At 39.8% G+C, this 17,896-nt stretch overlaps 1 protein-coding gene across 1 annotated transcript; it reads left to right on the top strand.

The window, feature by feature from the left end:
• The first annotated feature begins 6,675 nt into the window (after positions 1-6,675).
• On the top strand, positions 6,676-10,290 carry MPC1 (mitochondrial pyruvate carrier 1). The gene is made up of 3 exons (XM_005416273.2): positions 6,676-6,833; positions 8,409-8,541; positions 9,285-10,290. Exons 1-3 carry the CDS (start codon positions 6,791-6,793, stop codon positions 9,301-9,303), a joined length of 195 nt encoding a protein of 64 aa, XP_005416330.1. The 5' UTR covers positions 6,676-6,790; the 3' UTR covers positions 9,304-10,290.
• The last annotated feature ends 7,606 nt before the right edge of the window (positions 10,291-17,896 follow it).

Here is a 17,896-nt window from a genome sequence, read left to right as displayed (position 1 = left end):
CGGGCAGGGGCTCGCTGCCGCACGGGGGTGGCTGCGGGCACAGGAGCCCGGGACCGGGACAGCCTGACCGCTGCCTGACACAAGGGCAGAAAGATGTTCGCTCTGCCTTTGGCGGAAGCGAGCCTGATCATGGATACAGTCTGAAGATCGGTTATTTGAATCTCTGAGTACGTGTAAATAGGTATCTCTTTGCAGAGGCTTGTCAGAAACCCGCTGTCGTGGGAGCGTGGCTTAAGTCGCTTCCCGGACAGCTCAGTGCTTATGTCAAGCTTTGTCTTGCGTGCTGGGGTAAGGGATATGGCAGTCTGGACTGCAACTACAAGACTGCCTTAAAGAACAGTTTTGGCACACTTAAATCTTGTTGAACCTCTGTGCAGAACAGTCTCGGGTAGGCAGGCTGAAGTTTCTCCAGCTGACAGGCTGTTTGACAAACTAAACAAATAAAAATGGTCTCTTCTAATAAAGGTGGTTGAGCAACCTTTTGCTGTAGCTGTTGCTTGCTGTTTTGCCTGCATCTATTGCACCTGGTGTTTGATGTTGAGCAAGCATGTAGGAGGACATCTGTTTATCTGAGAAATGCAGTCTTGTTTCAAGTGGCAGGAGATGGTAAAAGGCTGCATGGACGAGGGATTATAATGTAAAGCCTTAAACTTCAGGAGGACAGACTTAGATTAGATATTAGGAAGAAGTGCTTTACCATGGGGATGGTGAGGCACTGGGAAGCTTGCTCAATTTGTTTGGTATTCACAAAATCAAAATCCACAGAAACGGTGGGACAAAAATATGAGAAGGAAGAGAACCTAGAAGCAAAACAAAAGTCCAGAGCAGGCTTCTGTGATTCTTTTTGTAAGTCTTGAGGATGCCATGTAAGCTTGATAGATGCATATGAGTGTTAACATTTAGTTGATTGTAACAGCATTCATGTGAAGCATGTAAATAGCCATTAAACCAGTAATCTGCTTCATAACTGGAAAAACAAACATCCAGATGAGATAACAGCTGCTTCCTAATGTCATCACAGTTACTGGAAGTATCTCTATCCTCACTGGAGACTGAGAGGGTTTAAAAAAAAAAACTTTCAGATGTATTTCACCTAGTTTTCAAAGAAGCTGTGTATGTGGCTGTATCTCAGTAAAAAGAGCATTCCACAGGGTTCTGCCATTGTGGATGGAATGTGTTTTGCCTTGCTATAACGTAGGTACCCGCTTAATTTGTACTCCTGTTACTGGGTGTGTCATGAAAAGCTAAAGCCAGTTGCTCCATCTGCTCTGGCCTTTCAGCATTGTTTGTTGCTCACTAGGAGATGAGTGTCTAAGTTACTGGCTTTTTGTTGAGTTTAAAATTTAAACAGCTGTCAGTAAAAGACTTGTCTGTCTTCTGCATAAGAAGAAATGGACAGTTATCTCTTTGCATTTCTTCCTGAAGGTGATTTCTTCCCCAAACTACAGGACTCTACCCTTAAAAAAAGGCCTTTCTTTGCTCATGGAGTAAAAATGTCTTTAAATCTCTGAGGCTGTGGTGTCTGTTCTAAAAATCAGCATCTAATCAAGGCTTTAGCAACATGAAACTTGTTTGTCTGAATTAATTAATTAAGGTGCTGTCTGAGATACCAGTGATAGGCTTTAGATTGCTTGACCCTCAATAGAATGACTTAGGTTACCCAAAGTGGTGGATTAAGTGCTCCATTATTATGGGTTGGGACAATCAAAAACTTGAAGACATCTATTGGAATAAGTAACTTTGATTTCAGCTTCATAAGCTGCAAACATGAAAGCAAGCAAAATGATTGCATGCTGCTTTGCTCAGGTGGATATATCTGGCATTGGAACTGCATTATGTCATGGGTTAGCTTTTAGATACTGCACAAAGAAACAGGAGAAGTTGCTTTTAAAACTGTCATTAAAAATTAATTGTTCTGCCAGTTTCACATCTGGCTTTTCTCTAGTGGTGATTAATAGAGATCTGAATAACTGTAAATCATATAAATACAAATCTACCCTGTCTCCTAATGGTTCAAAATGAGCATAGGAAGAACATAAGCTGTAGGTAGACTTTTCCTGCTTCTTGTAAAATGCAGCAGTAATGTTATTTAAAACTAGGTATTGTGAACCCGAAGTTGTGTTTTTTCTCCAGAGTCTAAAAATGACAGCTGTCACTACAGTCATGCTATCTGAGCCAATAACAGTAGGCAAGTGCATCCTCTTATTCCCTGTCCTATTGGTTTAAAACATCTTCTGAAAAACATCTAATAAAACAGCTTCTCTCCTCTTTTAAGACAGAACACATCATTGTAGACAAGCTGTCATCTTCTTGTGGTGGAAGCCTAAATTGCTTTGATCACATAATGAATTGCAAGGAATGCAAAAATCTCCTGGTAACAGGAAAAGGAGCATGGACATTGCAGTGTGCTGGGGCACTTCTGAAATGTCTCTTCCTGATGACTCAGCACTAATGCAAATGTAGGGACTCTTAATATAGAGGGCTTTAAAATAGAGACAGTTCATTGCCTGGAAAGCCTGAGCACTTAAACTGATGTGAGCTGTCTAGGAAGTCTCTTTTAATTAAAAAAAAAACTTCAGAGGACTTAGCATTGGTAATAGAACCAAAATTAGCTGTTCTTCAGTTCTCTTTAGTAAATCTTTAAACATGAGGACGTAAAAACTTTAAAATAAAAAGTTCTCTGTGATGCATGCTAGAAACTGAAGGACACACACCTGCTTGTCTTATGTGCTCTGAGAACTGAACAATCTTCCCTTTTGCAGAAGGGTAGTGCCCTTTCCACTTAGGGGATGGCAGTATGGGGAAAACACATGGTGACAGTTCTCCTATACTTGCAGAATGGTCCCTGGCCTACTAATATTCTTATTGCCAGAATGAGGAAAATACATGCAGAAATTTTAGAGAACTAAGTTTTTCCCACTGTAGGCTTTTTGGAATGAACTTAGTACTGATACAAGGTATTGTCTGGGTTCCTCTTGTCTTGTCTAGACATTTATACAGAAAACTGATACTTGGAAACTGAGTAAGTCCAACAGTTGCTGTTCACAGTTCTGAAAGCATTAGTTCAATGTTTTCTTTGTCAAGGGACTGAATTTAGTTCTTGGAAACTACTAATTTGAAATGGAGTCACTTCAGAAATAGATGTGTCCACATGGTGCATGCATTATCCTCACTATTGGATGTGGTGCATGTGTTGCAACTCTCTTGGCTGCAGAGCTTTGGGGCTGGATGCCTGTTTCCTGGGAGAGTCTATGTGCCCTTGGTTTGCCCTCTTCTATGTTTTCCATTCCCATGTGATTGTGAGGATAACCTCATAAGACCTTAGCCAGAGCTGTCTACTCTGTTAAAGTAGTATCAGTTTGATTCTATTTTAGGATTTCACTTCCCTGAACAACTTACACTTTAAGGCTGACTTCTGTTGGCACAAAAATGTGGTGACAGAAGACACATCTGAACTTGTTTAGTTAAGGTTTTATGAAGAAATTTAAGATTACGTTTGTCTTGTGAACTTCAGTCAACTGTTGCTGCAGATCAGTTAAAGAGAAAACAAACAACAAGTGGTTAGACTAGCCAAGGGCATCGAAACGAAGCACCTTGAACCAGCTTGTAGTGAAGCCTCACTGAAACACACATCCTTTGTGATTTCCTAAGTAGAGCTGACTGTGCCCCTACCATAGCTATTTATAAAATGGCCATCTAAGAACATGGAAATCAGTGTGAGGGAAGTGATGGTTACAAAGTGTTCTGCAACTCAGGCTTCCTATTAGCCTACCTATTTCTAATAAGAAATGCCTTCTTGTAAGTCATAATTCAGAACTAAGTCTTGTCAGTACCTTTATTAGAAAGAAAGTGTTTAAAAGTTAGTAAGCATTTGTTACAAAAGCTTTACAGCAAACAATATTAAATGTATGCTGTAGTCTATCTTTTGTTCATAGTTAAGTCATTAAGTTATTACATAAACTGGTACCTAGATTATCACTGAAATGACATACATGACAGAAGTGTAATTGCATTTATCACTGGGAATGTGTTATAGCTCATGTTTGCTACAGCCACAGTTGACCCAAATTTAGTGACAGGAACATATCTGGCAATATTTGGTTTGACCTACTTTCAGAGGTATACAGAGAATTCCAAGCAACTTCAAAGCTTTCACTGAAGAATTTTAGCTGTTCAGCTTTGTCACAACAAAGCTTGATGTCTTTTGGCATCCTTTAAAGTAGTTGGGGCAGGATCTTGGGTGCTCTGACAGGTTGAATGTCTTCCACTGACCATAATGGGATTTTATGTAGCTGGGAAAAAGAGCAGCAAACACTTGTCACAGTGATAGCTCTTGTGGGAAATGGGATTTTTTTAACACCAATGCATTATTCAAAGTTAATGCCGTGACAGCTTCCTGACTTCTGCCTATTTTCTATTTGTGGTATGCTTTTGTCTATGTAGATTACGAAAAAAAACTAATGTGTTGGTTTTTTTTCTTCTTTCTTTCATGTGCTTTTTGAATGGAAAACAATGATGGTGCACTTGAACAGTACGGTAAGAAAAGGGAGGGGATTTCTGGTTTCACATTCTTCCTAACTTCAGTAATTTGCTGTCTTTTTCCCTTAGTACTGTTACGACATTGTCTGCACCTGAAAGGCATAATACAAACCTCCAGGAGTGATGCAGTAGGAATATTTAATTGCAAGTCTGAGGCTAAGATGACCAAGTCATCTTCAGAATGTCTTAATTTAAAGGGGCTTTGTCTTTGCCATGATCTTTTGCTAAGATCAGAGCAGTGTGAAGCCCTTTATTCTACGTAACAGCAATACTGTTATGTAACCAAACTACCTGGCTTATCTCTAACAGCCGTCAGGCCAGACAAAAAATGTACAAAATAACTCATCCTGCACTCTTCTTCTGTCCTGGACCCTTTCAGTTTGCCCCTGAAACTGGAAGTGGGAATTTTATGCCTGTTGTACTGTGAATTGTAATGCTATGGAAGAATTGCTCTTCTACCTAGACAAAAGACAAACTTACGGGTGTATTTTAATTTTTGTGAGACTTCAAAGGGCTGCCTGCCTGGAGGCCCTTAAAGCCTGATAGCCATCTCAGGGTTCCAAATAAAAATTCTTGTCAGCAGAGAAAAGCTACTGCTGCACTACTTTTGTTTACTGATGATTCTTCAGCTTTCACAGCCTGGATTTGAATGGTCCATAATCTATGGTGTATTATTTGGTTATGTTCTAATGGCAATTGATTAAATAAAAATACCAAATTGATTTAATTTACTTTTCTAAACAGAAGTTGTCACTCAGATTCTTAAAAGCTGCAAATATTTCAGAGATTCAAGAAAAAAGCTTATTTTTCATAAACTGCAGTTGTTCGAATGAGACCCCTGAAATGACTAGAAAACCATCACCAGGTACAGGTAGTGTCCCTCCATTTGAAGTTTGCTTTGGTGTAGTGGTACATTTTAAATACCATGTAGTCACCCAGCTCTCCTCAGTTGTGCCATGTTTCCTCTGATGCACTTAAGAGGCTTTAACCACTACAGATGTCAATTTTCCTATCACTAGGAATATAGCAAACAAATCCTTTTACTCTGATCTTCGGAATACTGTTATATATCTGAATTTGCAGAAATACTATTGCACTGAAATTGAACTATGGTGTGTGTAACTTAAACTCACTTTTTTCTATTGAAGTTTCCTCTATTGCAACTGCAGGAAGCAAGTTTGGCTTTTAGTCTGACTATACTGTTACAAGCAAGATTGGCAAGACTATCTTAGAATGAAAATTGCAAGAAATTTAAATACCCCCGATAATTCCAAATCATTAAACATGTTATAGTTACAGAAAGTGTCAAAAGAATGGATATAGCTGGTATCTGCAAAGCTTTTTCTTGTGAGGTGCATCTCTTTTGTTGTATCTGGCCAAGTTACTTCTGAGAATGAGTTTCTACTTAGAAGAAGCTGAGGCAAATACTGTGTACATCTTGTGTGGAAAGAATTCTGGTGAAGCCTTGTTGCTCATAACAGTAGCAGAAATTGAACTTAAGTCATTATTTTTCTCAGTTTAGAGTCTTTTAGATAATACTCATCAAATTAAACTTGTCAGTTTTTCTGATTTGATCCTTTCCACTTCTTGTCTCTAGTCTATCTGTGTACACACCTGTTGCCTCAGACATTTGTTAAATCACTGAGTTTTAAGTAATCACCAAATAGTTTCAGGGTAAAGTTTGCTTTGCTTGCTGGCCCTGCTCTTTCAAAGAGAGGGTGTAAGCATTCACAAGGAGATGCTTGCTGAGCTTTTCTTCATCCTCAGCATAAAATGAAAACACCTTCAGTTCTTCACTTCATCAAGTCCTTACATTTTCATTATATTTTTGAGGAGCCTTAATTGAAAGAGGGAAATTCTAATTCTCTGCGCAGAAGTGAGCAATAAATCTGAAGTATCTGACACTACCAATCAGATGGTTAATGACTGTTAAACTATAATTACACAGAACTCTATTTCAATGGCTCTAGATAGTTCCTCTCTGATCTGAAAGAAGATCCAGAGTAGGTTCCTTTACCTTTCATTCCGAAGAGTAGATACCACTAAAAGAAAGGTTTAGTTTCTCTCTGACATTAAAAATAGTCTGTGTCTCTTCTTGGAATTTTACCAATAACCCTGTCTTCTAGAAAAAACTGTAAGAATACTGCAGGAGATTTTTGTTTCTGTTTAACTTTATTTTTGTTTTTCCTCTTCACAGCACTTTTGGGGGCCAGTTGCCAACTGGGGTCTTCCTGTTGCTGCTTTTAATGACATGAAGAAATCGCCAGAAATTATTAGTGGCAGAATGACATTTGGTAAGACCTGAGACAAACTTCTTGTTAGGAAACTGATTCTAGAACACAGTTTCTGTCATTTAAGCAGTGATATGTTATTAGTTGTTTGCAAACTTGTGATCAAAGCAGATGTAGTTATCAAATATCTTGTTACATAATTTAGAGGCCATTTAGATTGAGGTACTGAAAAACTGCAGGGCTCTTTTTTGGAAAGCTTTACACTAATTTGGGAGGGGAGAGTGAGGCAGCTCTTGACCCTTAGCAGTTTTCAAGACCAGACTGTCTCCCAAAGTATAACTTCTATTATCTTAAGCTATTGCACACACTTGTTCAAAATGTATCTCTACTCAGTTTTATTCTTTGTATAAAGAACAATGATCCTTTGTGGTTAGTGCGAGATTTAAATATTTATCAGCACTGACAAAGTGGAAATGGTAATGATTGGTCATCAGGGTGCAAGAGGCAGCAAACAAGGCTTTAACTCCTTGCAAAGTAGTTGTCTATGGGAAACTATTGTGACTCTTAATGAGAAACTATTTTTAAATGCAATAATAAGTAATATTTTTCCACCTCTTTTTGGAATATGTGTAGTTTTTGCCTAGATGTCTGCCTCTATATTCAAATTCTTGCAGTTTTAATTTATTAGCTTAATTTTGGCATTATATCTCATCCTTAATTCACTTAATAACTTAATTCTGAGTAATTCTTCTTCCCACAAGCAAAATACTTTTGGCTTAAGAAATTTTATAGTCCCATTATCATTAGGCTCTGCTTAGAGTAATTCAGTCCCTTAATCAGCTTCCTTGAGTCAGAAGAATAGTTTAAATAGTCTCCAGTACAGCAAAACTGTTTTGCAAATAGTGTTTTGGTGGCAGATACCCAGCTCAGCAATGTTGAGACACCTTTTTAAATTTTTACAGGTATATATAGTTTGTGTGTACAGAACCTGGGGGATGAGAAAACAATATTTGTACTTTTTAAATGGCTGTTTTCCTTGAACAATTAATTTACCAATTTTTTCTTTAAGCCCGTCAGAACTTTACAAAACTAGGAAATTCTTGGGTTGTAATTTCCTGTATTTAAATTATAGTAGAATAGTAGATCAAAATCGTTTCTCATCTTTCTGGAAAGCAGATAACAAAGCTTCTTGTTTCTGAATGTTCATGATTCCCCGGACACTGAAAGCTCCTGATCTTAAAATGTACCCAGAAAGAAGTGTATTTAAGTGAATAGTGTCTTTAAAAATACTTTGTCTTAGAAATTGTCAGAATAATAGTATATGACAGACTATGTCATATACTTATGTCTCTTATTTTCTGGCTGAGGTAATTTAGATAATAAGCTAAGGATAGCGTATGAGTAAAATCAATTGTTATGGAAAGCTGCAGCCATGTAGGCTTTCTTGTGTAGTAATGAGCACTGTTTTGTGTTTTCTTGCATTGGATCCTCAAAGTGGACATGTTTGTAGGGTGGTTGGAAAACTCATAAGCAGCAACAAATCTTCTGCTTGTCATTACATTTTACTAGTAGGAAAATTGTGACTCAACAAAATGCAGATATTTGCAGTCTCTTAACAAGATCTATCATCTTTTGCAGCACTGTGTTGTTACTCCTTGACTTTCATGAGATTTGCCTACAAAGTGCAGCCAAGAAACTGGCTTCTTTTTGCATGCCACTTCACTAATGAAATTGCACAACTTATTCAAGGAGGACGACTGATCAAATACAGGCAAGTCACATTTTTAAATGAGGAAGTCATAAACTGATGGCTCCTGGAATACTCTGTTAGTGATTTTTAACTGTGGTGCAAAGCTCTGCATGGTTCCTGAACTTGTTTAACTTCATTACCTTTTGCAAACCTGTTAACAAGCTTGTTGTCAGTAGGCAGAACTTTCTACTTTGCAGCTTCTTTGAACCTTCTGAGGTCTGCACACAGAAAAGGCAGGAAGCCCTTATGGTCATGAGGGAGTGTAGACAGGGCCTTCAGCAGCTGCTGGCTATTTTGGGGTTTTTTTGGTGCAGTCTGTTGGTTCATCTGCATCTCGGTAACTAATTCCTGAGATGGAAAACATCAATAAAACTGCGAAGGAGCTGTATGTCTGGAAGAGAAATCATACAAAACTTATCAGAGCTGACTGTTCCATACATGGGGTGGAGCCAACTGAGTGTGTCTAGGGAACAGACTGTGATCACTCTCACACCCCTGTTGTGTAGCAAGCAGTGCAGACACTGCCCCAAGCAATCCTGATGATCAGGATTATGGGTTTTCCCTCTTCTGCCCCAAGAACTTACTGTGGAGCAATAGAGGATGAAACCTTCTGAAATGTAAATTAGAAAATGAGATTGCAAAACTACAAATGGACTTGTCTCTGTATACAAAGTTACTGACCAATGTCCTTCATTCATAAAGTGTTTTTAATAGCAATTGTATTTCAATATTCACTCTTAAAAAAGCTGTTTTTCTTTTGGCAGGATGGAGAAAAAGAACTAAATATATTACTTGAAATAAGCCAGAGAATGTATTCATCCTGAATGACAACCAAGGAAGACATGCCATCTACAGTTGCTGTGACAATTACGGTGGGGATGAAACAGAAACATCCATTATGAATATGACCCCACCAAGAATTCTTCTAATAATATTTTTATCTTGCCTTTTAAAAAGTACTATTCAGTGATGTAAACAATTACATTTAAAGTCTTGCTGCCTTACTGATCTTTAATAATTACCCTTTTATTAAAACATTAGCTACCCAAATAACAAGCAATATTTGAAAACCAATTTTTTTAATCTAACAGTGTACAAAAGTGGCCCACGATGGTTTGACAAAACTCATTTTAAAATCAACATGAACAGAGGTCAGTAAACAGAACTGTAGGTGGTATCATTGTTTGTATTAACATATTCTTAAAAGCCATTTAACTTGAGTGCATTCATTCCTATTCTATTTTTTTTTAACTTAAGCAGTGGCTTGCTGATCTACAAGAACAAATGTGTAGATAGGCAGCCTGGGGTGAGCAGCCATCCCTCTTCCCTCACTGCATGCCTTTTCTCAGTAAAGAGACTTCATTAACATCCATTTTTATGTCGCACACTATTTAAAGAAGGCTTGGTAAAAACAAAAGCATTAGCACTGAATGAAGGAAGGCAACAAAGCCTGATTTTGTTCTTTAAGAAGTTCTCAGTGGCTTTTATTTTTTCCTAGTGTTTGAGTTATTCTAGATGTATGTAATTCTTACACAGGCAAAAAACTAAACTTGTTTGGAGTCTAAGATCTGAAAGACGCCAAGTGCCTTTCAGTAGTTTTTGACTTCATTGTGAGAGTGGTTTTCCTGCATGATCTGCCTGAAAGTTACATTGCTGTAAAGGTAAAATTGACAAAGAATGTGAGAACGTATGTTCGGATTTTTTTCAGTGCAGTGTTTTTGAACAATAAACATATTCCAAATGGCAATAAAACTCTTGAATACTTGGAAAGGTTTTGTTTTTCATACTGTGATAACAGACCCAAAAGTGAAATTTTATTATGGAGTGTTGCTTTATTACTGCAACATCATGAAGCAAATCAGGCCGAAAAAGTAAAAGTGAATTTAGGTAAGTGTCCTGTGGATCCCAATACCTAAAACTTCTTCCCCCAGAAGCAAAAAGCGTGTGTGGGTAGTACTTAGTAGTCTGAGTGTGACAGGCAGGGTTGAATTCAGAGCTCTTACTATGCAACTAAGTCAGTATTAGCTATTGCCTTCTAGCAATTAGAGCAAGTCTTAACTGACCATCTACTAATTCTGTTGTGATGGTAATTTTTTTTGATGGACATACAGGAAAGATGCAAATAGGGCAGGTCTGCTGGATGGCTAAAGCTGGTACTGCCTGCTGCTTCTTGCTTTAGAAGAGTTACTGTAGAAAGCTGCCCCTTCAGTACTGCTGTCTTGTCACAAAAGTTGTCATCCCCCTTTCTCCCTATCTCCTGAAATAGAAGCACCGTTAGACTTCTGTATAAATGAGTAGTGAGACATGAGCAGATAAGGACAGCTGGTTATTTTGGCACCTTATAGTTTGTTATATTACTTCTAGAGGGAAAAATAAGCTACAACCGAGTTTGATCTTCATTGGTGTGAAATGTTTTATGCTGCTCTTGCATGAAGCTTGCAGTACAGGCTGTACTCTACCCTCACCTGCTTTCATCACTGTTCATTAGCTCTGATTGTCTTTGCTCCTTTACCCGGAGGATACCATTTGCAAGAGTCCCTTCCCTCATTTTCCTGGTAGTTGCACCATACTTTATTTCCTTCTACTTTTCTCCTTCTTTCTTCCCCTTAGCCATTCACTGTGATTAGGCTCAGATTCTTTCATACTGGACTCATACTCTTACTCTTAAGAGTGAATTGCAGATAGAAAGTGAGCTTTACCTTGCTTTGATTAGATGTTAAACCAGGGATGCTTCCTGCAGCCCATGCAGACTTAGAAAAGGGGGAGGGTGGCAACAAACCATTTTTCATGGGACTTGAAAGGACCTGGCCCTGTTTGGGAAGGGAAATCTAGTGTGGGCTGGATTTCCACTGCCTGTCAGTCTGCCTAGTGACAAAAATAGTTTATATGGGCAGAGTGCCACCAAGTGGCTCTGGCCTGTGTCAATCAAAGCACTAATTATCAAGCTGTTTACATACCATTTCTTTGTTTAAAGGTGTTGGGTGTAAGGGGATCAGTGCAATATTATTAAAAGGAGTTCTTGCAATAAATAATTCTATGATTAGTCAGCACCCTACTCCTCTGGCACAAAACACTGAAACACACTGGCATAGGGCCAGTTTTAGGATGGGGCTGCTTGGGATAATCCAAAGAGGAGAATAATAGCTTAAAGAAGACTGGAGATGGTGTATTCTTGAGTTTGAAAACCTTAATGGTGCTAATGGCTTCCTTTTGTTCTTTTCTTACTCCTCTCAGGTAGCACTGGATGAAAGAATGGGGCTATGTGAGTTTCACTGATTAATTAGAAGTTAGAGCTCAGTATTTGCTTTTGCTTTGTAAGATTATATGGCTTGTCTGTACTTGCTATTGTTCTGAAATACCTGCTCGGTTTTAAGTTCACAGCTTGGTTTAATAACAACTTTCATCTGTAGGATAGAAACCTGTGCTGCTCTGCTCCCAGGCAGTGCCTTGTGTGTTCTGCTTCTGTTCCACCACAGTAAGACTGGGAACCATGTGGCCTTTCCTCTCCTGCTGCAGTGGTTACTGCTATAGCAACAGCTGCTGTCTTCTTTCATGGCTTCAGACAGCAAAGAATTTCTCACCTTTCTGAGCAAGTCCTGCTACACTGCTGGTAAGGAATGCAACACCCTTAGGAATTCAAGTGGGAGAGAGTACCAGCTAAGCTCTCAGTCTGTCTTTTCCCCCTTTCTCCCCAGTTTGGGCTGGAGATGTCTTGAGTCACTTTTGAAAGGGAAGACTTAAGACTATAAGTGACCATAGCATCAAATTAGCTCACAATCTCTTCTGCTATTGCAAGATTGAGTGTCCTTGATCTGGAAGCTTGATGATTTATGATTCAAATGTGGAAATAATTTGGTAGCATGGTAATTACATGACAGAAAGCAATAACCATAATTGTGTGGTTGGAAGAGAGGGAATTACTTTGCAAAGATTCTTTAATGAATGTAATGATATAATAACACCTACTGATAGTGAATTTTGTTCAACCTCACACAACTGTCTCATGCTTTATAATCATTTTTGCCAATGCTGCTGTATATGGGTGGTGGGGTTGTTTTGGGGGTTTTTGGAGTTTGTTTTTGTTTGGGGGTGTTTTTGTTATTTTTGTTTTGTTTTGGAGGATTTTTACTTCTAAGGCTTCTGTATAAAGTGAATGTTTCCTACTCTAAAACCAGCAGAAAAATCTCTTGGCCCCAGTGCTACCAATACAGCCTGCCAGCTCTCAGAGAAAACCCATTTCTAGTAAAATGTAGTTCTCCACAGCATTAAGGATTACCTTTTATTCGCCATACAAAGCACAATGGTGTCATCTGAGCAAGGACAGCACAACAGAGAATTGGGTGGGGGAAGTCTCAGTAAATTTAGAGACAGAGGAGGCAGTAAAAAAAGGGAGAGTTTTCTCCTTGGGACCAAGACAGGTTTTGACATGGAAATAAAGTGCTTAGAAAATACAGTCCTAGACTAGGACAGACCAGTCTTATAACTACTCCAGTGTTTTCCCTGAGTTCTTGCATGAATGCTGATACAAACTCTATTATGGTCAAACTAATATGTAGAGCATCAAACTAATTAATGCATTTATTTCAACTGTGTGTGTTTCCAGTGTACATGAATCTGTATTACACTGGTATGGGTGCAGACACAAGTTATTTCTTTACCTGCCAGTTCTAAGAATGTGAAGGCACTCAAAAAGAGCAGGAAGAAAAAGATGAGATACAGACAAGTAATAAAATAACCTATTAGAGTGATATGTTCATATCACTTAGTCCCGAGCCCTTAATAAATACAATCTGATTCTTCATGCTCACATGACAGGCTTCAAAGTTAGCAGTAGAATGTAAAACAGTAATACAGGAAATATTCACAAGCACAGTTACCAGCTCTCTTAGGTTTTCAGTCTGTGTCTCACAGGGTGCACTGGTCCCATCTGCATTTGTGGAAGAACAGTGCTCACTGCCTGATGCAATATGACTGCAGTTCTGCTTCTGCAGAGCTGGAGTATTTCTGCTGCCAACTTACACAAAGGCTAAAAAGTTTGTTTTGATTAAGCAAGACATTGCTGCAAGTTTTACAATCTCTATAAAGTAGAAAAGCAATCAGTGTTTAAAATTAGGCAATTTCTTTATTAAATTAATTGTGGAGATGTCTGTCTCTCCCCGCCCAATCCCTTTCTGCCTTTGCAGATCTAATACCTACCAGTGCATTGCGTTTAGTCACTGTGACAACCACTTAAAAATAACCAGTGTCCATTGAATCAACTCAGTAGCAGCCAGAAGGCAGAAATATTGGTTTTCTGGATAACCTACTCTGAATGTCATCACTGGGGTCCTGCTCCTTCCAGATCATTGCCTCTCTTTATCATATAGCCTAAGCCTGACCATGATACTGCTCTCTTCTTTTCCTACTCTTCATCCTTTCTCTTTTTTCCCACCTTCTTTAACAGCAGGTTTCAAGTAACTATGGCAACAGGGCTAGGAATTTTACGCTTATTCGTTTCCTCTGAAATCTGGGTCATGTCTTTCTCATTAAGTGAAATTTGTATGGAGATAACTGGTCCAAACCCAGCCTCTGGTGCAAGAGAAGACAGTGTCAGTTATGGCAGCACTTATATGGTGGCTGTATTTGGTTCATTGTGTTAGAAAAAGGTAAAGGTACAAAGTAAGCCACTTAAATTTGGAAAGTATTTAATAATTTCGAAAGCATTTAGTACATCACTTACTCAGAGGAGAACCATTGCTGTAACTTGCTGTAATTGATGTTGATTTATAGGCTGATGGGAATAATTTCATAATCGTGTTTCTAATCCTAAGGTATGTGTTAACTGAAGGGGTGCCTTCTCAGAGTGGTATCAAGTGATGTAAATTATATCAGTATCCTCTTTCAAGAGGAAATGTGGTATGAAACCTTAAAGGTGTCTCCTGACAGGACAAGATTATTATCTCCTCTCATCTGTCACTGCAGTCAGACTCTGACTGGATCTGAGATCACAGTTTCAGGACAGAAAGATCTCCAGATTTTAACTTGTTTCAGTGCCAAGGGAGTAGCAAGATTATCTCAAATGTCCCTATCTTGCAGATTCGGACATACCACATCTCCTTGCACCTAGGATGACTTAAAATCCGAAAACATTGTTATATTTGTTCATGGGGAAGCCATGCAAAGCAATGATTACAAGGTATTTTTGTACACAATTCTATGGGTCATCTGCAAGCAAAGCAGAAAGCCAGCAGTCTGATCAGTAACATATTACTTTCTGTGTCTTATACAATAACTTGGTAAACATCAGCATCAGCTCTCCGCCAGATTATTGTTAGTAACAGGAAAGGTTCAAACATTTGGCATGGTATCCAGTACTGTATCAGCTATCCAAGCAGTGTATCTGCTGACCAAGCAGATCGTCTGCACTACCTGATCTGAGTGTATGATACCACACAGAGAGCAGCTCACAAGGCTGTTTGGTACTTCCTTGCATATGTATTGTTTTGGCCACAGTGAGCCAATAAAGGCTTTCACCTTTCCCTCCAAAGCTTTGCTATAGGTCACAGTGTTCCTGTGAATCACACACATACCTGGCTACTACCAGATGCCTGCCAAGCACACTGGGAAGTAGCTCATATGTACCTGGTTTTTGTATGCCTCAGTTTTCTAGATCAGAGACCTATGAGAGGTTATTTTGTGTCCCTAGAGAAGTGATGGCCGGATCTGGAAAGGTTTGAGTCACAGCAGAAACAATTACCATGAAGCTGGATGAAGCCACCATATGACTTGTGACTTAGGCTGACCTGCAAACAAATTAGAAGAGATGGATTTTCTGAACTGAGGTGTAAGAAAGGAGATACTTTTTTCAGCTTTTGGTTCCTTGTTCCTTGTTTTTGGATCACCACTACCTGTCACTGTCAGCAATGCAGGCTTGTTGGAAGATGTTCACAGTTCAATTTTCAGAAGCACGGGATCTTTTCAAAATATATGAAGGGCATTCATTCCTCACTGTTAAGCTCCCTTCCCTTCAGAGGCCTTCAGAAACTGCTGCTTTTTGTGAAGTGAGCTGTTTGCACCACACAGCAGGATTGAGGTGGGGTCTCATCAAGTGGAATAGGCAAGTCCCCAAAGCAGCTCTACATTTTGTTTTCTACCATGCTCCCAGTAGGTCTCTGTAGGACCACTTGTTAAAGATTCCTTACAACCCCTGATCTTAACCTTTCAGCAGTATTCATTCAAACATCCCACTTCCAAAGGTAAAGAATGCAAGGGTGGGGAGGAATACAAGACATTAGAGCCCTACATGATGGCCAGAGCAATCACAGAACTGTCGTTTTTGTGGAATATATGTTCACAGGTTTACTGCTGTTAGAGCTACAGGACTGAACCGTACAGACACTGCATCAATTCAGTAAGTTGGCTGAATTCACACATTTTTCAGGAAGACAACGTTCCCTAGCAGATTTTCTAGTTAGCCTCAAATGTAGATGCAGATACATGCAAACCAGTAAGGTCAAGAATCAATGAAACTTGTAAGCAAACCACACTATCCCTTACGAACAGAGAAACTGAGGCTTGCAAATTCATAACACTTTTATCACAAAACCAGAAAATATCTGAAGATGTGGTAGATTTGTCATCTAAAGGCATAATAATACTTTGTACTGGCGATTTTGACTTGTGCTAGCAAAAGAATTTTACCTTTTTAGAAAAGCAGAGTAATTTTTTGATCCTGCTACCTTATCAGCCAAAGCTCATCAGCACAGAAACACTGAACAACACAGGCCTTCCAAACTGCCTCTTTTTCATGGCAAGGTAATAACTGTCTCATGGTATTTCATGACAGTACAGAGAATTAAGAATTTCTGTCGAGCAGAGAAATAGGAAAAATACATTTGGGGTTACTATGACAACCTTCTGCTCAAGAAAATAGCAAGGAAACAAAAAACACCCTTTGCCTCATTCAGGAGGGAAACAGCTGTGGGTTCCAGGCAGGCTGCACAGCCCAGGCAGTTGCAGGTGGGAAGAGGGGAGAGCAGTAGGATGTAAGCTGTACGCCCCACACTGCTCAGGTGTGCACTGCTCTTCTCTGTGGACTTGTTCACACAGAAACAAAAGAACAGCTTCAGCTGGATCTCTGCCAGGTACTTACCTGCCTGTACTTCCTGTACTACCAGAAAGTCATTAGTAATCCAAGGCACTGCCAACCACTCCTGCTTAAAGTCATGCAGACCAGAAGGCTAGACTCAGATTTAAATTTGCTTCACCTATCCATATCTATCTATAAAATGGGAGGGAGGAAAAAAACCAAAGAGAACCTTCTTGTTTTTATATTTTGCTCTCACATATGCTTTGGAATTAAAACACTTCTGCAACAAATAATTTTGTACAATCTTGGGGGCTACTGAGAAAGATGATTTGTGCACACTCAGACACACCCTTATATATCCTCTCCATTCTTTCTCCCATTTCTCCTCCCCTTCTTGTAGGGTCATAGTTTTATTGTTCCCTTACACACTGTCCTCCCTATGCAGGTCCTCACAAGCTATGGGCAATGTTGCGTAGCTCAGGAGACATCCTGCGTTTCTTTGGTTACTTCCACACAGCCATGTCTGCAAGTGTTCCTTCCATTATTAATTTCAGCCTTGACTTAAAGCTTCCTGAGATGCTAATGGCTTGTTATCAGGCTGGAAAGGTACAGTTTGTTCCAAGTGTTTCACCTAAAAGCTAAGGTAGGAGGCACGTAGGAAACTTCCCAAGTGTGTGTGGGAAGCTGAGGAGGGTGGGAAGGGAAGGTTTCTGTCCTAAGGGTCTCACTGGGGGCTGTGCTGCCCTGGCTTTTATAAAGTTCCATTCACACAGCAGCATGTTACACAGCTCTTATCACCCATCTCCCTCTCCTGTGCCAGCCCACACTGCTGCCTGCTGTCACTTTGCATGTGACACCTCGATCCTTCCCTCCAGTCACCAGCCTCATTCCCCCTGCAAACGACCCAGGCCAGTGGTGACGTATGAAGGACATCACAGGGTCACACAGGACACACAGGGTCAGCGTCTGAACAGAGCAGGACAGGGAAGACTTAGACGGAATGACCAGGCTTGAAGAGGGCAGACGGAGGACGGAGTGATGCTGGAACGCGCAGGCAAAGCTAAGACACAGAGTGACGGCCTCTGCCCCACCCCTTCCTACAGGGGCAGAGTTTAACGGGGCCACACTGGGAATCTCTGAAGAAAGGTGTTTACACCTAATCCCATTTCTCCCTACCGCACCCATTCTAGCTGAAAAAACAGCTAGAAAAAACAGCTGGCTTGCTCGCAAGTGGGCGCTAGACGCCCCAGGCACCCCCAATTCAGGGACTGCCGAAGGTGCTGGCGCTGCGGTTCGCAGCGTGCCTGC

This window comes from Geospiza fortis, unplaced genomic scaffold (genome assembly GCF_000277835.1).
Source record: "Geospiza fortis unplaced genomic scaffold, GeoFor_1.0 scaffold41, whole genome shotgun sequence".
Taxonomy (NCBI): domain Eukaryota; kingdom Metazoa; phylum Chordata; class Aves; order Passeriformes; family Thraupidae; genus Geospiza; species Geospiza fortis.
Note: the sequence above shows the minus strand (reverse complement) of the source record. Positions and strands in the feature narration are given on the sequence as shown.

What these genes read in the sequence shown, in the direction of transcription:
- MPC1 (XM_005416273.2), top strand. Translation starts at nt 6,791, where the DNA reads ATGAAGAAATCGCCAGAAATTATTAGTGGCAGAATGACATTTG. An exon ending in TAGTGGCAGAATGACATTTG is followed by an intron (nt 6,834 to 8,408) that starts GTAAGACCTGAG and finishes CATCTTTTGCAG; the next exon opens with CACTGTGTTGTTACTCCTTG.